Below are 20,924 nucleotides of genomic sequence, written 5' to 3'. Positions count from 1 at the left end.
ACAATTAATGAACATGCACCTGTGAAACGGTCGTTAAGACATTAACAGCTTACAGATGGTAGGCAATTAAGGTCACAGTTATGAAAACTTTGGACACTAAAGCGGCCTTTCTACTGACTCTGAAAAACACAAATCAAGATGCCCAGGGTCCTTGCTCATCTGTGTGAACGTGCCTTAGGCATGCTGCAAGGATGCATGAGGACTGCAGATGTGGCCAGGGCAATAAATTGTAATGTCCGTACTGCGAGACGCCTAAGACGGTGCACAGGATCGGTACATCCGAACATCACACCTGCGGGACAGGTACAGGATGGCCACAACTGCCCGAGTTACACCAGGAACGCACAATCCCTCCATCAGTGCTCAGACTGTCCTCAATAGTCTGGAATGAGGGCTTGTAGAGGCCTGTTGGTAGGCAGGTCTTCACCAGACATCACTGGCAACAACGTCGCCTATGGGCACAAACCCACCGTCGCTGGACCAGACAGGACTAGCAAAAAGTGCTCTTCACTGACAGGTCGTGGGTAAGTCTCACCAGGGATGATGGTCTGATTTGATGATGGTTTTATCGTTGAAGGAATGAGCGTTACACCGAGGCCTGTACTCTGGAGCGGGATCGATGTGGAGGGTCCGTCATAGTCTGGGACGGTGTGTCACAGCATCATCGGACTGAGCTTGTTGTCATTGCAGGCAATCTCAACGCTGTGCTTTACAGGGAAGACGACCTCCTCCCTCGTGGGTACCCTTCCTGCAGGCTCATCGTGACATGACCCTTCAGCATGACAATGCCACCAGCCATACTGCTCGTTGTGTGTGATTTCCAGGATTGTCAGTGTTCTGCCATGGCCAGCGATGAGCCAGGATCTCAATTCCATTGAGCACGTCTGGGACCTGTTGGATTGGAAGAGTGAGGGTTTAGGGCCATTCCCCCCCCCCCCCCCCCCCCCCCCCCCCCCAGAAATGTCCGGGAACTTGCAGGTGCCTTGGTGGAAGAGTGGGGTAACATCTCACAGCATGAACTGGCAAATCTGGTGCAGTCCAGGAGGTGGAGATGCACTCCAGTACTTATTGCAGCTGGTGGCCACACCAGATACTGACTTTTACTTTTGATTTTTCAGGGACACATTATTCAATTTCTGTTAGTAACATGTCTGTGGGACTTGTTCAGTATGTCTCAGTTGTTGAATCTTGTTATGTTCATACAAATATTTACACGTTAAGTTTGCTGGAAAAAAACGCAGTTGACAGTGAGAAGACATTTATTTTTTTGGCTGAGTTTATTAGGCTCTTATATGGAAACAATTTAATATTAGCATCAACATAGAATTAAACAAATTATTTCACATTTAATTGTTACTTATTTCATTTGGTTTTGTTACACGTAATTTTTTGGTTAAACTATAATGCATAATAAGTATCAACAGTGGGAACATATTGGGTGTACGCTGATAAGCTGGAGAAAGAATATATAGATGTATAAGACTTTATATTTAGTGTGCGACTATTTCTTTAGTTTATAGATTTTTCGCTGTTCGCACCTACACACAAAATATGTTTTCTGGGTGTGCGCCAACTCGTTTTTTATTCGGTTAAATTTACGTCTAAAATGACACTCAATCAAATGTATCTATAACACTATGATCTCATTTCAATGCACACTCAATCATTTGGCATATTCTAAAAAGTGTCTTTAGGTTTTGTTCGAAGTTTTATATGAGTAGTACTTTAGTCAGTGTCCCCGCCGATCTGAAGGTGATGGTCATATGAAACACGCATATCAGTAAAACATGTTTGCTACAAGATCACTTACAATAAAGTGATGCTAGTCTGACACTCACATGTTTGCAAAGCGGGGGGTCCAGAACCGAGTTTGGGAAAACCTGGTGTAAAGCACTGTATTGCATTATCCAGTGGGCTGGATATGAAAGCGTTCCTTTGGGGACTTCGTCACTAGAGTTGCATGCATGCAGTCAACCACATTCAAGTATTTTTCAAGAAAGCAGGGAACATGATCTCCGATACAAACTGAAGCAGATGAGTGAGGAAACTACGAAACGGGATTTAATCACTGTTCTACTGGGAGCGCATTTTACTCTCTGGGAGTGAGGAGCGCTGGTGAAGGGGGTTCGCTGTACCCCGAACGTCACGTCACAGGCTGCTATACCCTGGAAGAAAGTTTGTATTATCAGCCTTTCGAGTTGCTGCTAGGAGAGGGACCAAAACGTCTAACCTCAATGCTTACATGTTTAATATTTGTCTACTTTTTTCCGTTGTATTCCCACCGGATTCGTCTTAAAAAGTGCCTTATTTCCCTTATTGCTCACCTTTCCATTGATCAATGGAACGCCGTCACGGTATAACATGTTCCAGGGAAGCGCATACTCTGGCTCAGAACAACGACAGAGGAATAAGTGAGTGAAGTTTTCATAGTTGTTTGTACTGTATGTATAATCAGAGACATTTGTCTATAGATTTGACTGATAATGTATGGTTATATTATTGGAGACTCCAATAGTCTAAATTGTCTAGAGTATTTACATGTTTTATGGCTTTTTATTGTTACTGTAGGCCTATGCTGAAATATATATTGATTTATTTGTCATTGAAATTAGAACAAAAAAAGCACATACTTATGGGCTTACACGTTATTTGTTTTTAAAATAGGCCAATGGCAACAACAATAAAAAGTTCAATAAAAATGTCACTGCAATTTAATAGAATAATGAAATCAACACATTTATGGTAGGCCTATATAATGATTAGATTATTTTACTTCAAGGACTTCACCATTCCTCTTTCATAGGCTGAATTGTTTTCGTCATTTTGTGTGACTCAATAATTCAATTTTTCAGAAACTGGTGTGCATACGTCGTGCAGAAGAACGTGAGCTATGCGGTCGTGGGTGGCACCGAGAGCTTTGTGCAGCCGGAGTCTGCGCCTTGCCAGATGCATCAACTCAACTGCGCGCAACAAGTGATGTAAGTGGCCCAAGAGGCTCGCTCGAGAGGGTGGGGTGCTGCTATTTTTATTGGTCTCGAGAGCGGTGTTACAGCAGTGACTCAACATCATTAAAGAAAGTTGACTTTGAACACTATTGATTACTTTGAATGTTAAGAATACTTCCACATATCAACCAATAATGTTTAGGATCCATGCCCATTGTCCCATCCTCTGCCTAGTATTTAAAACACCATCACATGATTGCATTGTTTATTGGCATTCCGAATAAACTTGTGTAAAGTGCTTTATAATATCAGCAAAGAAAATTACTGGTCAGCTGTTAATGTCGGCTACTGTATTCATGATCTCCATTGGCTAGTTTATCACTGCACTACAGCAGCAGAGGGTCACAAGCACTGAGTAGGTGTAATTATCCTCTTGGCACACCTGTCCCATTATCTTCTGTAATCTGCATTCACCCTTTCAGATCCTCAGATTATTCCGTATTTATGACAGATCATCTGCAAGTGATTTAGATGTTTATGACGAACCAGTGAGTTTGATTGACTGATCCGTTATGGTCTATTTGTCACTGTCTGGGACAAGAAACATGTCCGTGATCCCATTGAGCCTTATGGAAGATGAGGGGAATTAAAGATTGTGCAGCTATGATGAAAAATCTATTTATTTAGCTAAACTGTAAATAATCATCTGCTTTGTATTGGCACACATGGTACAGTTGCACCCCCCCCCCCCCCCCCCCCCCCCCCCCAGTCAGAGGCATCTGACACATTTCTCCCTGGGTTGGCTGCTTTCATGGGTTATTATTGAGCATCGTGTTGGGAAACATGTCCTGGGGCCAGTGACGAAGCGTGGCTCCACATTTGACAGGGTGTAAATGGTGGAAAACATTAAGCAGAGTTAAAAAGGGGTGCATGATGCATTAGGAGTGTGACTGGCTAGCTAGCCCATCTGGAGGCTGTTGTCATAAACAGGTCTTTATTGCTGGGATTCCAAGGCCTGTACTGCTCTCCCGAGAGGGGTCACTGCTCAAGCGTAGTGGTAACTTGGCAAAGCATTGCTCACATTACTCACATTCAGGAAATGTCCATTGAAACTTTGAAAGCAGAAGCCCAGTGGAGAATAACATTGAGGGGGTTTTATGTTGTGAACATAATTGCTAGATTGTCTTGTTGTGGGTTTTTCCTTTTGACCTTGTGTTCCCAATGGTCATATGGTTAGACAAATTTAAAGTCAAAACAATCTCCAAATTATAGAAAATGTGAATGCACATTTAGGTCATCTCTTTCTTTGCCATATTACCTTTTTCCAGGTATCGAACCCAATTCCGCCCCATGTATAAGGTTGGCTATAAGCTGGTGACAGAGCTGGAGTGGAGGTGCTGTCCAGGGTACCAGGGTCATGACTGCAAAGACCTGAAAGGTGTCCCGTTCCGTCAGACAGTCCTGGGGCCTCGGTCCAACCCGCCTCCTGCCCCTGGACACATCGCAGAGACACAGGGTAAGAGAGCTGCTTAAACAAACCTCACCTTTTAGAGACACATACCTGACCCACAACCCATACATAACTAGTATGCTAGTCTGGTCATATGATTAGTTTAGGAATGTTTTTCACTACTCTACTACTGTAGTAATGTAAAGCATAGATTTAACCCACAATAATAAATATGGGTTTCCTAGTAGAAAAGAGGACATCCTAACCATTGGATTTTCCCTCTGTAGGTCCGGGGCAGCAGGCGTGGGGTCAGAGTGGCCACGCCTGGGGGGCAGAGGGGCAGCCAGGAGGTCAGACAGGCCAGGGGGGGGTGAGTGGCCAGGTGGCGAGCCAGGGAGGGAGTCAAACGACACAGCAGATGGAGGAGGAGGTGCAGCGTCTGTCACAGCAGGTCCTGGACATGCAGGCAGCCATGACCAGCCTGTCTGCCAACCTGAGGGTGGATCTGCAGGAGGACGCCAGCAAGATGCTGGTCACGCTGCTCAACAACTTGCGGCAGCCGGAAAGCGTGCGTGGCGAGCAGCAGAGCATGCTTCTGCAGGACCTCTCCATGGAAAAGGAGTACAAAATGGTGGACATGGACGAGTTCACAAACAAGATCAACAACCTCACAGACACCCTCAACACCAAGAGCAACACCCTGGATGACCTCCATTCCAGGGTCAACCACCATGACGGACAGCTACGTCTGCTAATGGAGGCCACACAGGCCCCTCTGGCCACACCCCCTCCGGCTCCCCTGGCCAATGACGCGGCCCTGCGTGCCTACGTGGATGCAAAGTTTCACGCCCTAAGGGACGAGATGATGGAGGGCATGGAGATCAAGATGTCGGACTTGAAGAACTCGTGTGACTATAAGATTCTATCAGTGCAGGAGCAGTCTGAGTTCCAGGAGAACAGCTACCTCAGCCTGACTGAGCTCCTCGAGTCCAAGGAGATGGACCTCCGCAAGGAGATCCAGGACCTCAAGAATGAGCTGCCTGGTCTGCTTAGGGGAGACGGAACCCCACCAGGTCTGCAGGAGCTGCAGAAGGAGCTGTTCCGGGCCTCTGGGGCCCAGCCAAGACTCCAGTCCAGCCTAGAGAAGAAGCCCGAGCCTGACCAACTCCTGCCCCATGTGGAAGAGCTGGAGGCCCATCTAAACATGTCAGAGAGGAGCGTGGAAGTGCACAGCCTCTTCCTAGAAGAGAAGCTGAGGAGAGAGTGGGCAGAGGGGGCTACAAACCTGAAGAAGGCCATTGAGGACAGGATGAGCTCCATGGAGGACCGGGTAACCAGTCTACTGGTGGAGATAAGCAGCCCCCTATCTAGGCCTCAGGCTGGGCTGGAGGCACTGCCGGGTGAGGTGACCTCTCACAAGACCAGCGTTCAGGCTCTGGAGGACAGATTCAATGCCCTTGACCAGCTGTGCTCTACAGAGTGCAAGTCTGACCAACTGGCCATAGAGAGCATTCAAAATAACCTCCAGGTCTACAAAACTAGCCTAGACACCATGCAGTCTAGCATGAAAGGCCACTCAGCTAGTCTTGGAGACATGGAGGAGTTTGTCCAAGGGCAGCTCCTGAACCATACCGCCAGTCTTACAGATACGCAGGAAGAGCTATGGGCTCTGAAAGGACGTATGGGAGGACAGGAGGGCTTCCTGTCAGCCCTGGGGCTCTCTCTTAGCCAGCTGTCCCTGGAGCTCCAAGGGCAGCTTCTGAACCACAGTGCCAGTCTTGCAGGTGTGGAAGAAGCACTTGAAGCTCTCAGTGGGCGTATTGGAGTGCAGGAAGGCTCTCTGTCAGACTTTGGTGTCTCTCTCAGTGCTCATCTTAAAGATGTGCGGGGAAAGCTGGGAGCTGTCAGCGAGCGTATTGGAGGACAAGAGGGCTCTCTATCGGCCCTGGGTGTATCTCTCAGCCGGCAGTCCCTGGAGCTCCAGCAACTGAACACCTGTTGCCAGAGCAGCGTGGGGCCGGCCCATGATGCCAGGGACCTGCAGGAGCTCCACCTGGCCCAGAGAGAGGAGCTAAGGGCCCGGCTGGAGGAACTGGGACAGAAGGTGAGGTCCGAGGCAGATCACTGCAGGAACAGGACCGAGGGTGTAGCTCTGGACGTTAAAACTGTAGATGGCCGGGTTGCCAGCTTGGATAACATGTGCAGCAGGCTGGAGCCCATCTCCAGCAGCTTGCACAGGATCAAAGAGGGGCTGAACAAGCACGTGACCGGCCTGTGGAACTGTGTCAGCGAGATCAACAACACCCTGCTTGCCCACACCAAGGACATCGAAGGATTGAAGGGAACATATCAGAACCTCCAGGACCACTTCTCAGTCATCACCCAGGACCTCCATCATCTAACCACCAGTCCTGAGAACACTGGTAAGACTTGACACAGAGATTTGGTATTTATTAAGATCCCCATTAGCCGCTGAAACATGACATTTTACTAAGCACAGAACATTATTAGTCAAGTACTGAAATACATTTAAAACGTCACACACAGCCTACATATCAGTACATACACACATTATCTAGGTATAATGCAGTGCAAATTACAAAACAAGAAAAATAAAATGGATGTGTCTCTTCACAGTCCCCATTGTGCAGTAAGGTGTTCTTTAATCAGTTTTTTTAAAAACTGGTTTTATTGCTAGCTTGAGTTACCTGGGATGGCAGAGTTCCATGTAGTCATGGCTCTATTTTATACTGTGCATTCCCCAGCCTCTGTTCTGGACCTGGGAACTGGGAAGAGACCTCTGGTTGCATGTCCTCTGGTTGCATGCCGTGTCCAAACTGTGTGCCAACTGCATGAACAGACAGTACCTTTAACACATCAATACCTTGCACAAAGACCAATAGTCTCTCCTCAACTTTGAGCCAGGAAATCTGACATGGATGTTAATGACGCTTTCCCTCCATGTACATCTAAGTGCGATACGTGCTGCTTTGTTCTGGACAAACTGCAATTTGACTATGTCCATCTTTGCCACAGATGACCACAAGGCTGGGCAGGTGTGACAAAACTAGGGCCCATAGAAACTGTCTAGTCGACTGAGATGGCTAGAAGGTAGAGCAACGCCCTATCATGGACAGACCTCTTTCCATTTTGGCAACCATTGAGTATATATGTTTTGACCATGACTGCTTGCTATCTAGGGTTACACTCCAGAAGTTTAGTCTCTTCAACTTGCTCAAAAGCCACATTCAATAATAGATCTAAATGAGGTTAAGCGTTGAGTGAGTGATTTGTCCCAAAAATTATGTTTTTTGTTTTTTTGATATTTCGCACCAGCCTATTGCTTAGTTACCCATTCTAAATCTGACTGGAGCTCTATGTTAAGGGTGTCAGTTATTTTACTGTTGCAGCCGACGTGTATACTGTTGAGTAGTCAGCATACACGGACACACAGGCTTTATTCAAAGTCAGTGGAAGGTCACTTTAAAAACAGAAAACAATAATGGCCCTAGTTGGCTGCCCTGCGGTACACCACACTCTACCGAATTTGCATGAGAGAGGCTTCCATTAACGAACACCCTCTGTGTTCTATTAAATAGGTAACTCTCAATCCATAATAAGGCAGACAATGCAAACACCTACGTTTTTTCAGCAATAGGTTATGATCAATTAAATCAAAAGCGGCACTGAGGTCTAACAAAACAGCTCCCACAGTCTTCTTACTATCAATTTCTTTCAGCCAATCATCAGTCATTTGTGTCAGTGCCAGGCATGTGGAGTGCCCTTCTTTATAAGCATGTTGAAAGTCTGTTGTTAACTTGTCTTCTGTAAAATAACTTGTTTTCCCAAAATTTGTAACAGGCTGATTGGTTGGCTGTTTTAACATAGAATAGTGTGCTCTGATACTCTGGGGTAGTGGAATGACCTTTGCCTCCCTCCATGTCTGAGGGCACACACCGTCTTCTAGGCTTAAATTGAAGATGTGGCAAACAGGAGTCACAATAACCATCATGTCGAAGTAAACTTGCAGTCGCGATGCTTTGTTTTCCTACCACTACAACTTAGAAAATCATACACAGTTTATTAGGCTAAAGATGAAATAAGATTGACCACTTTGCTTGCTTAAAATATGCATGATTATTCCAATTATCCAGGTTATACCTCTCATTTGTTCTTAAACCTACACTTCCCCCACGTCAGTGCTCTCCTGCTAAGTTAGTTTCATACTGGTTACACCACAGTATATATCATCAAGGTGTTCCAGTAGCACAAATTGGAAATTACAATCAAATGGTGCTAGTAAGATAAATCTCAGAGCTGCAGCTGGAGCCCATTTGGGTTGCTTAAGGTTGTTGATTTAAATCGTGCCTAGTAATGTGTATTTAATGTAGGACCTGTTAGTGTATGTCTCTAACCAGGTTTCCATCCAACCTTTTTATGTACGTCGGACAAAAAATGTCACGACAGGCCTGATGGAAATAGCAAATTTGTTGGTAAACTTTACATCCCCTGCCACCACATCTATTTCTATTGGTACAAGCACTGTTCATGACACAAACTGTTCACACCCTCTTGGTGGCAGAGAGAAACATTTAGAAGGTGTATTTACAGTGTATTTCCTGCAATTTTACAAATTTTGTCATGGGGTGCAGAGAACATTTTGCAATTCTAAAGCTAATTGTCTTGCAATTATATACATTTTGCCATGTCTAACGTGTATTAATGTGATATTTGAGTGATTGGAACATTACTACAAAATCTATGTGCCCCTCCCCGCCGACCCCTCGTTGTTTATCACAGACTTTGTGCCAAAACCATCGACAGAGATAAAAACAGGATGGAAACACATAGAACTTTATTATTATTATTTAAAAATAAAAAGTTAGATGACTAAGTGCTTTCTATGTGCGTTACGTCATGACGCACAGCTTTTTATCCGCAACTAGCCAGTTTGATGGAAACACCCCTGGTGGGAAAATGTACATATTGTTTTGTGCTCGTTTTAGAATATTTTCATGAAAATCTGTCGCAAATTGAATGTAAACCTAGCTAGGTTCTTTGTGAGAACTAAGGGCAACGGGAAGCTGGATTTCAATCTCCCTGGGTTTTGACTCAGAGGCAGCACTGATTGAACACACATGGTTATTTTAAATAGTTTGTGTTCGAGCAATGCTTGGACTTTAAGGGATTATTAACGTGTGTAGGCGGGCTCCTTATCTCTGTAGTAAAGGTCTTGACAGGTCCAGTTGGAACCGATATACCCGACCCGGGCCCAACATTCTATTTTGTCCCTCTGGTCTAGTTTGGTTCCTGTTTGATTCTATGTGACCACAGCTCTGCATGTTTATTGTACGCTAATAAGGTGCATTTTATTGACTTATAGAAGGTTTAGACAACATATAAAAGACCTATTCATTAACCAGAAGAGCAACTTGGCTGATAAATGTAATTTATTTGTCACTGGTCCAATCTGGTCTGATTGCCCTCGGGTCTGTCCGGGTTCAACTTTTTGGAACCCGTAAAGACCTATACTCTGTAATAACTATATTTTTGTTAAGACTAGCCTTGCTGTTTCATGGTCATCTGAGAGTTCAGAACCCCCATATCCATGGTCAATGCAGATAACTAGTGTAAACATGGGCTCTTTGTAAACATGGGTCCAGGCGAACTCAACCGGACTCCGATGAGGTCCACAGCTGGGAATAAGGGAGCTGGAAGCACACTCCATAACATTTATGAGGGTTGCGTCTCTTCTTCTGAATCCAGCTCTGTATGACTCACTGGTTTACAGAGCAGCTCTGCATGTTCTGGTCTGGGAGTCCAATGGGGAAGGGGCCTGATCCTGGCTGTGAAGCCACAAGGAGAGACTTTGGATCGGAGTCACTGTTTCAACCCGTGTGCGAAGCATGCACTCGGAGACTCTGAGAAATTAAGTGTCAGTACCCTGCCATTCACTTGTTATTATAGTAATAACTTATATTTAAAATCATTATTCTATCAGCTGGAATGTTTCAATGTTTGCCCTTAGAGGGCATTTCGCTTGTCATATGTTCCTGACTGGATGCTGCTTTACCATGGATCACATTGGGATATCATTGGCTCATACTTGGCTCATGGCTCCTCTTTTGTCCTGGACTGGTCTTTAGCGTGCACAGCGGACTATCGCTACTTATCAGGAAGTGGAAAGTGCTGTCCATTTATAGGGACCTCTGTCACTGGCTTATCAATTGTCCACTTATAGGAACCAAGAAGAAGGTTTGTTATTCGAGAGCAGAGTGGACCGGGTTCAGACCAGGCGCTACTGGGTTGACATGACATCACACCCTCCTTCAACCTTACTCTTCCCCCTCAGTGCCCTTATTTTCCCTCTCTCTTTCTCCATATCCCCCTGCCTCCTCTTTCTCTGGTTTTGTTGAATATGTTTAACACACTGGCCTGGCCCAGTCTCTCTTTAAATAAACACAGTCTGCATCCCAAATGGAACCTTATCCCGTATATAGTGCGCTACTTTTGACCAGAGCCTTATGGGGAGCCCTATGGACACTGGTCAAAAGTAGGGCACTTACATAAGGAATAAGGTGCCATTTGGGACGCAGACACAGTCAAGACTATCCCCTGAGCCACATGTACTGCCATGACGTCATACACACCCTTCCTCCTAAACTCAGAGACTGAGTAAGAGCTGAATGGGCGGGACATGAATTGGGACCCTCAACTTTCCTCAATGGTTTAGATAATAGATATATTGATTGCTGAAAGGAAACATCAGATTTTCCTAAAATGGTGTTTGGCTGCTCAATGACTGACACTCCCGGCTTGACAAGCGCCAGATTTAGCTTGGCTTGAAGATCGGCCTGAAAATCTAAAGTCTAAAACTGCTAACAGATTTGTCTGGTGTATTTATGTTTGTGTTCACTGGTGTGGTGCTCTACCGGGAGATTCCACGCCAGTGTAGCTGGAACATTATTTTGGTATCTCCGATTATTCTAGCATTTCTCACATAGAAACTTCCCTGGGAGGAAGGATGTTTGACATGCTTTTTACAGTTGTATCACAAGCCATTTAAGACAAAAATAATGATGAATTGTTAGAGCACACTATTAGGAGTATAATAACACCAAGATGTTGTCTGTATCATGTACGGATAATAGGATCTTACAGGAGGCATGTATAGTTCTAAAAGGGTCTAAAATGGCCACTTTCATCATGGTATTCTCAAATCATTTGTGATGTAAATTTAAAAAGCGTGTCAAACATGCTTCCTCCCAATTAAGTTTCGATGTGAAAATTGCCAAAACAATCTGAGATACGACAAATATTTTCAGGCTATGCTGGCATGAAATCGCCCCTATTGTCAATATTTTACAGGGCCAGACTATCCACCTGTGCTCGGGAAAAATATGTTTTGTTCGGTTAATCAGAAGTGTAGTTTAATTAGGGCAATTTCCCAAACCATTAGTCACAACCAAGCGGCTAATGTGGTGTCCCCTGAGCCTATCAATCACTCCCCAGAGATTAGCATTGTGTGTGTACGTGTGTGCATGCCCATGTTTGCCTGTGAGAACCACACATGCAATATACTCACCCTTGTTAACTCTTCATTGCTGAAAGTCCAGACAACACAACACTTAAGAGTTCAGTTATGCGCAGTACAGAGAGAAGCTAGCATGCTTTTCTGCCTCTTCCACTGCCTCAGTGGCCATATTGTTCAGGTCAATGACCCTCTGACAGATAACCAAGGTTGAAGGGTTACAGACACACAGGCCAAGCGTGATAACCCTGGCAGGACGGCAAGTGTTCCAAATGGTGCACTAATCCCCATTATAGTGGGGACCAGGTTCCTATGTGCTTTGGCCAAAGGTAGATAGTCCAGAGACAAGCTAGGACCTGATGATGCACAGCACAGACAATCTCTGAGCTCCCACTGCAATAAAGCATGTCACTTTATTCTCTTGCTAAAACCACCATCTAGCCCTTTTTTTGATTTTGATGGGGGTGGGGGCCCCAAAAAATCTGAACTCATCGAGGGGCCACAGTTTCTTGCGGGTCTGCGTACCCACATCCATAACATCTAGTTTTAGAGTTAATTTCCTGCAATTCTACACATTTTGCCATGTGTTATAGGGATAATGATTGCCGTTTTTAATACGGTGTCTGAGTGAGACTGACAAAATCAATGGGGGCCCCATGGCCGGTAATTTGACCATGATAGCTGGCCACTAAACTAACTTGGCATTCTAGAAAATGTTAGCTGGCATAGAATTGACAGACTATCAGTGACTGACATAGGAGAAATTGCACCTTGTGTTTTCTGCTATTCCAACTCTATTCCATCTCAGGCGTAAGTTGAGACCCCGACAGAGTTAAAAAAAAAAAATGCATATATATTTTTTCTTCTTCATATGAAGATATTCAATTGTCTTTTTTCCCCCTGAAAGTAGACTAAACTGATGTGGTACGGAACATAGGATATCACAGGGATTCTTATATATCCTCAGACTGGTGGAGGGAATGGCTGGCTGTAAGTCTGTGGTCTTTTCTAGCTCAGTTGGTAGAGCATGGCACTTGTAACACCAGGGTTGGTGGGTTCGATTCCCGGGATGCATGACTGTAAATCGCTTTGGATAAAAGTGTCTGCTAAATGGCATATATATGACTGTAGGATTTCTTGGATACACTGTAACACTCCCTCCAGGTCGACAGTTAAAGCCAGGGGCCCCCAGCTGCAATTGTTTACATCCACGTCTTTAATCATAGTGCATGCACACGTTAGAGCTCCATCCTTTAATCATTACCCTGCGATTTAGGCTGAGATTGGCTTTCAGTCAGAATCATCAAGGCCCAACCGACTGCTACACATAATCAAACTAAACTAAACACACACACACACACTAAATTACACACACATGTACAAAATCCGCCTCAAGTCTTCCTTCCTGTGGTATTTTACAGATTGCTTCTAGTCCCCTCTCTGTGTAGTGTTTATTAGGGAGTAGGGTGATGTTGCCTCTAGACACTGATTCGGGGTCAGTTTAGCATTTACCCCCCCACTAATGGTTAAGGTTGGGATTGGGGGAGGGTAAGCTGATCCTAGATAAATGTTTTAATAGCCAGACCATGTTGTTCTGGCTTTTATAGCGACTGACCTCTGTTGCCTGAGGTGGGGGATAGGCTGCCTGGTATGCAGGTATGCCTTTCATGTACAGCTTAATCCCTCTGAAGACAGAGTTTGGACCTGTTGCCTGTTATCTCATTGACTGCTCAGGAGAATAATGAGGAGTAGGGCGACGTTGCCCCTGCCTAGACACACTGATCTTGGGTCCGTTTTGCATATTCCCCACTAACGGTTCAGGTTAGGATTGTGGGAAGGGAAAATGATCCTAGATCTGTACCTAAGGGGAAACTTCACCCCAGAACAATGTTGAGAGGGTTAATGATTAGCTGATAAACTCATGTGTAGTTTGTTTTAGTCATCTCAGCTCTGGCTGTCAGGAATGCACAAACATTTGACTCCTGTCACAGTGGATGTGTCTGCGGTGTGCTGTTTAGGTCACTGATGACAGGGAATTACTCACTGTTTGATGACAATTAGAATCTCTCAGGCGTATTAAGAACCATTCTATATAATAACTGTTCTTTCGTGTAAAATGACAAGAGAAAGTACAGTAATAAGGTGAAAGAGAGAGCAGAGCCGTGTTGAGTGGGAAACACTCCCATACAGAACATACTGCCTCCCCACTGGACACCAGGGTTTAATCACTGTATACTGCGTCTCCCACCTATTTATCTCACCATCATTCCCATCTAATAAACCTTAAAAATACTCAGGGTAGAGAGTGAAATTCCCCCAAAATGTGTAATAGGTCATGTACTATAGCTAAAAAGTACACAGGAAATGGGCCAATAAGAAAAAACTCACAAGCCATTACAACCAAAAAACAGTTATATTTTTTTATTTTTGCTAGGTAATTTAGTCTAGCCAGCTATCTAAAACTTGTAATCATGATTAATTACTGACCAGGCATGTGCCCAGGGGGCCTGACCTCCAGGGTACACCTATGATTTAGTTGGAAACTCTCACTCAGATATGTGACCAGATTGCTCTATGGGGGCTTATGTCAAATTTAAGTGAAATTTGAATATTTTTGGTTTACACCCATTCAGCATAGTTCACACCCTCTTAAGCCTTAGCGCCACCCATCACTTTAAGAATGAACATGTAAACGCATGGTCAACCCCATCCATAATCCTGTCTTTCAATGAGTTGAAAGTATTCAATCCCCTTGACTTTTTCCACATTTTGTGTTACAGCCTGAATTTAAAATACTTTAAATTGCGATTTTGTTTCACTAAATCTACATACAACATCCCGTAATAATACAAATGAATTAAAAATGAAAAGCTGAAATGTCTTGAGTCAATAACCCCTTTTGTTATGGCAAGCCTAAATACATTCAGGAGTAAAACATTTGCTGAACAAATCAAATAAATTGCATGGAATAATAGTGGTAAACATTATTTTTGAACGACTGTCCCACCCCTTACCCCACACATACTGTACAATTATCTTTAAGGTCTCTCAGTCGAGTAGTGACTTTCAAGCCAGGGAGGTTTTCCAATGCCTCGCAAAGAAGGGCACCGATTGGTAGATGGATAAAAATAAAAAAGCAGACACTGAATATCCCTTTGAGCATGGTGAAGTTATTAATTAGGCTTTGGATGGAGTTGCTTACCAAGACGACATTGAATGTTCCCGAGTGGCCTAGTTACAGTTTTGGCTTGACAATCTATGGCAAGACTTGAAAGTCATATTTTGTCTAGATCGTTGCCAATAAATGACAATAGAATCCATTTTAATTCCACTTTGTAATTAATCAAAATGTGGAAAAAGTGAAGGGGGTTGAAAACATTCAGAAGGCACTGTAGCTCAGTGCTTTCTCCTTGGCTAAATTTTATATTCATATTTACAGATCCAATACAAGTTTGTAATTAAGGCACATGAAAGTTCACATGGTCAAGAAGGAATTTCTGCAACAACAACAAAAAAAATTGCCCTACTGCCGCCAAGAGAGGGTGGCCACTAAAATGTTTTGCCCGCAAGGTGGGTGGGGTCCCCGCCCCCTAACCAAATCTTGCATACTCAATGTGAGTTCCCACAAACCAGCTTTAACTGGGAGAATGACTTTACTGGGAGGTTGACTTTACTGGGAAGTGAAGTGAAAGATTTCACTCGAGAAGCACAAAGCATGTTTAAGAGTAATGCAAGCTTGACCTTAATGTCTGAAAGGAATTCTCCGATGTCTCTCTTTTGACCAGACAATTTTTCTTCATTGTAGTTTTTGGGCCCTAACTTAACGCTGCCACAAGGGGAAGTGAGACTGGTAGAGTCCAACTGTCTGTCAGTGTCAGGAGTCGTCACGGCACCAGCTGGTTTGTTAACACATGTTGACCTCTCCACAACTGGTCCGGGGTTTTATCCCTCGCTCTATCCTTCAACCTTTCTTTATCCCCTGGCTTGTCATTACCCCCTTTTCAGGCGTTCATGGAGGTGTGGAGGAGTCTGGTAATCCCACTGAGACCAAGCCTGTCCCTCAGAGCCCTGTCCTGCCCATTGGGCCAATACCAGACGGGGCCCTACCACCACATATGATAGAGACTGGGGAGGCAGGAGCCCCCGGAATCATGATCTCTTCCAAACCGCCCAAGGGGGCTGACGGCAGCATGACCCCCATCAAGGGCTTCGCTGGAGCCCCAGGTGAGATATAGGGGTAGCTGGGAGAGGGGCTAAAAACACGTACAGAATACAAATGCATGTGCACACCTACACACACGCAAGTAGGTACACTACCGTTCAAAAGTTTGGAGTCACTTAGAAATGTCCATATTTTTTAAAGAAAAGCACATTTGTTTGCCCGTTAAAACAACATCAAATTGATCACAAATACAGTGTAGATTCAAACATTTAGACTTTATTTAATGAAGCTGCCAGTTGAGAACTTGTGAGGTGTCTGTTTCTCAAACTAGACACTAATGTACTTGTCCACTTGCTCAGTTGTGCACCGGGGCCTCCCACTCCTCTTTCTATTCTGGTTAGAGCCAGTTTGGCTGTTCTGCAAAGGGAGTAGTACACCGCATTGTCCCAGATCTTCAGTTTCTTGGCAGTTTCTCATTTGGAATAGCCTTCATTTCTCAGAACAAGAATAGACTGACGATTTTCAGAAGAAAGTTCTTTGTTTCTGGCCATTTTGAGCCTGTAATCAAACCCACAAATGCTGATGCTCCAGATACTCAACTAGTCTAAAAAGGCCAGTTTTATTGCTTCTTTAAATCAGAACAACAGTTTTCAGCTGTGCTAACATAATTGCAAAAGGGTTTTCTAATGATCAATTAGCCTTTTAAAATGATAAACTTGGATTAGCTAACACAACGTGCCATTGGAACACAGGAGTGATGGTTGCTGATAATGGGCCTCTGTACGCCTATGTAGATATTTCATTAAAACAATCTGCCGTTTCCAGCTACAATAGTAATTTACAACATTAACAATGTCTATACTGTATTTCTGATTTTATTGGACCAAAAAAATGATTTTCTTTCAAAAACAAGGACATTTCTAAGTGACCCCAAACTTTTGAAAGGTAGTGTATGTTTGCAAGATGAATGACCTTCTTTCAAAACCTCATGAAATATATCTTGATTATTTTACAGCTTCCCCACCCTCTAAAGGGTCTTTAAAGCCTAATATGCCAGTTATTTCTGGTAAGTGATATTGACTCATTTGATTTCATTTACTATGAATATAAAATTGTGAGTCTTCTGAAAATGAACCTCTTTCAACAGTTGCCCACATTCCCCTGAGACCGTCATTGCACAAACCGTATTTAACTTTAACAGGTAAGATATTTAGCAGTCTCTTAAGATTAAAGCAGTAGTATTCCAGTCAGTTATGGACAAGAGTTACTGTATGTCCTAATAAACACTTTTATTTTTAAACGACAGTGAGAATGTGTGTCCCAAATTTGGGGACAAGCTGTGTCAATGTGACTTACAGTTCCTTTAGAAAGTATTCACACCCCTTGACTTTTTCCACATTTTGTTGTTACAAAGTGGGATTCAAATGGATTTAATTGACATGTTTTTGTCAAAGCGAAAGGAACATTTTTACAAAATTCACAAAAAATAAATAAAATATATCTTGATAAAATCAGTATTCACATCCCTGAGTCAATACATGTTATAATCAATCACCTTTGGCAGCGATTACAGTTGTGAATCTTACTGGGTAAGTCTCTAGGAGCTTTCCACTGGATTGTGCAACATTTCTTCAACCTCTGTCATTGCTAGACAACCATTTTCAGGTCTTGCCATAGCTTTTCAAGCAGATTTAAGTCAAAACTGTAACTCGGCCACTCAGGAACATTCACTGTCTTCTTGGTAAGCAACTCTAGTGTAGATTTGGCCTTGTGTTTTAGGCTATTGTCCTACTGAAAGGTGAATTCATCTCCTATTGTCTGGTGGAAAGCAGACTGAACCAGGTTTTCCTCAAGGATTTTGCCTATGCTTAGCTCCATTACGTTTATTTTTTATCCTGAAAAACGATTACAAGCATAACATGATGCAGCCACCACAATGCTTAAAAATATGGAGAGTGGTACTCAGTTATTCGCTGTATTGGATTTGCTCCAAACATAACACTTTGTACTCAGGACAAAATAACCTTTTTTAAATTTAACTAGGCAAGTCAGTTAAGAACAAATTCTTATTTACATTGACGGCCTACACCAGCCAAACCCGGACGACGCTTGGCCAATTGTGCGCCGCCCTATGGGACTCCCAATCATGGCCGGTTGTGATACAGCCTGGATTCAGACCAGGGTGTCTGTAGTGACGCCTCAAGCACGGAGTTGTAGTGCCTTAGACCGCTGCGCCATTTTAGTGCCTTGTTGCAAACAGAATGCATGTTTTGGAATATTTGTATTCTGTACAGGCTCCCTTCTTTTTACTCTGTCAATGTTATTGATCCATCCTCAGTTTTCTTCCATCATCACAGCTGTTAAACTCTAACTGTTTTAAAGTCATCATTGGCCTCATGGTGAATTCCCTGAGCGGTTTCCTTACTATCCTGCAACTGAGTTTGGAAAGCCGCCTGTATCTTTGTAGTGACTGGGTGTATTGATACACAGTGTAACTAATAACTTCACCATGCTCAAAGAGATATTGAATGGCTGCTTTTTATTTTTTTTATACCCATCTACCAAATCGGTGCCATTCATTGCAAGGCATTGGAAAACCTCCCTGGTCTTTGTGGTTGAATCTGTGTTTGAAATTCAGTGTTGGACTGAGGGACCTTACAGATAATTGTATGTGTGGGTTACAGAGATGAGGTAGTCATTCAAAAATCATGTTAAACGCTATTATTGCACACACAGTGAGTCCATGGAACTTATTACATAACTTATTTAGGCTTGCCATAACAAAAGGGGTTGAATACTTATTGACTCAATACATTTTAGCTTTGCATTTTATGTAATTTGCAAAAAAAAATGAAAAACATAATTCCACTTTGACAAGGGGTATTGTTTGTATAGGGCAGTGACAAACAATCTCAATGTAATACATTTTAAATTCAGGCTGTAACACGTTGGAAAAAGTCAAGGGGTATGAATACTTTCTGAAGACACTTAGGGTTGAACTTTAACCCTGTATCTCTGTGTGTCAGGTGAGCGGGTGTCCTTCTCAGCTGGTCTCAACCTCCTGCCCTTCCCTGGTGAGGTGGGCATCATCCGCTTCAACAAGGTGTTGGTGAATGATGGAGGACACTACGACCCTCACACAGGTAACTACTACAACACTGTCCCAATCACACACAGATACCACACTAACCTAAATGTAAACCGCAACCTACCCAAATAAGCAAGACTGTAAGTGCAAGATTTGTCAACTTTTGTATGTCCCTCATGCAGCTAACATGAGTGCCCCCTTGTCGTTGACTGATGTTCCCTCTTTAATATTCGCCCTCCCTTATTTCTTCCTACTCTTCCAGGCATCTTCAATGTTCCCATGGAGGGCCATTACCTGCTGACTGCTGTGCTGACAGCCCAGAGAGGTGCCAGGGTGGAGGCAGTGCTCTCTGTGTCCAACCACAGCATCCAGAGGCTGGACACGGCTGGTTACCTTCCTGCTAATGGTGGCGGAGGTGGGGCTAGCTCCAGTAGCTGTGACTGCGGAGGCTCAGCCTCCCTGAGCCTGGTTCTCACTCTGAAGCGTGGGGACAGGGCAGGTTTAGTCATGACCGCAGGCAAACTTGCTATCTCAGAGAACACAGAGGTCCTCTCGACGTTTAGCGCCGTGCTTCTCTACCCCACCTCCTCAAAAAGATAACCCCCACCAATGAGTAGCATTATAAAGCTCCAACCTTAAAACACTAGTTCTACTTTAGATGTGGGTATGCCTTACAGGTATTGTAGTAACTCATGATGGTACTTTAAAGCAATCTTATGACAGAGCTTTCATACAAAAATAAATGTGTATCAAATATTTTATCATAAGATCGTTATGGAGGGAACGGGGCTGGCTACTGCAATTCATGGAGTATTCATATTTAGTGATTATATTCTAAATGCAACATTTTTTAAAATTACATCTTTGAATGTATGCTTGTGTTGATGTGTGTGTTCAATTTGTTTACATTTGTTGTACCATTTATTTTAAACCTGTGTAATTTTAGGTATTTTCAAATGACTATTTTTATTGAGGACTATCAATTGTACATAGCATTGTAAGCGGAACTACTGTTAAACAAATAGACTGGTCCTTTTCCTACCTGACAAGGGATGCAGAACTTCAAAACGAGCACAGTTGTTTTGAAAGATCTTTGTATTTCATCACCTCCCAGTGAGTCACAATGTTCTTTAGGAACAATGCCTGAAAATGAACTGTTTTGAATCAGAGAACTTCAATTCTGCCCCTGGTACCAGTAATAAAAGCTTTGTCTAAACAGTGGCCATGAGTGTTTATTAACTATTGTTTTATTATATAGGCCTATTGTTAATTAATAGTATCACTATAAATGTATGATAGAATGGTTAAAGGGATACTTTGGGATTTTGGCAATTAGCATGCTAGCATGTACCCATAGATTTCCATTGATTGTGCTAACGCTAGTTAGCATTGGTCCGCATCACTAAATCTTAACTTCCTTCATACTGGACACAGACATAAAAATGGTATCCACGAGTTCATCTGTCTCTGGGGAAGTATCACTGTAATATACTATACTTATTTGTATTGGTATCGCAGGTATTTTAGAAAATAGTTTTGTGCTAAAACAACGTGTGGCAAAACACTCCATTATAAAAAAATATATTAAGGTCTCAGCAAAAAAATCACACTGTTTTTAACAGTAAATTCCGTTTAGACAGATTGTTGGCATGTGAAAAGATGTTCATGATGTTCCAAAAGTTACACCCTCCTTTCCCAAAAACAAGTTTCTGAAATAAGCATAGGAAACATCTGCATGGAATCATAGA

General features: G+C 43.3%; 1 protein-coding gene across 1 annotated transcript; it reads left to right on the top strand.

The window, feature by feature from the left end:
• The first annotated feature begins 1,902 nt into the window (after positions 1 to 1,902).
• LOC139367181 (EMILIN-2-like) lies at positions 1,903 to 20,397 on the top strand. The gene is made up of 9 exons (XM_071105324.1): positions 1,903 to 2,411; positions 2,853 to 2,978; positions 4,274 to 4,461; positions 4,683 to 6,818; positions 15,932 to 16,150; positions 17,104 to 17,154; positions 17,236 to 17,289; positions 19,115 to 19,231; positions 19,439 to 20,397. Exons 1-9 carry the CDS (start codon positions 2,362 to 2,364, stop codon positions 19,774 to 19,776), a joined length of 3,279 nt encoding a protein of 1,092 aa, XP_070961425.1. The 5' UTR covers positions 1,903 to 2,361; the 3' UTR covers positions 19,777 to 20,397.
• The last annotated feature ends 527 nt before the right edge of the window (positions 20,398 to 20,924 follow it).

The sequence above is a fragment of the Oncorhynchus clarkii genome, chromosome 15, assembly GCF_045791955.1.
Source record: "Oncorhynchus clarkii lewisi isolate Uvic-CL-2024 chromosome 15, UVic_Ocla_1.0, whole genome shotgun sequence".
Lineage (NCBI taxonomy): Eukaryota > Metazoa > Chordata > Actinopteri > Salmoniformes > Salmonidae > Oncorhynchus > Oncorhynchus clarkii.
Note: the sequence above shows the minus strand (reverse complement) of the source record. Positions and strands in the feature narration are given on the sequence as shown.

What these genes read in the sequence shown, in the direction of transcription:
- LOC139367181 (XM_071105324.1), top strand. Translation starts at nt 2,362, where the DNA reads ATGTTCCAGGGAAGCGCATACTCTGGCTCAGAACAACGACAGAGGAAT. An exon ending in AACTGCGCGCAACAAGTGAT is followed by an intron (nt 2,979 to 4,273) that starts GTAAGTGGCCCA and finishes ACCTTTTTCCAG; the next exon opens with GTATCGAACCCAATTCCGCC. An exon ending in GGGCTTCGCTGGAGCCCCAG is followed by an intron (nt 16,151 to 17,103) that starts GTGAGATATAGG and finishes ATTATTTTACAG; the next exon opens with CTTCCCCACCCTCTAAAGGG.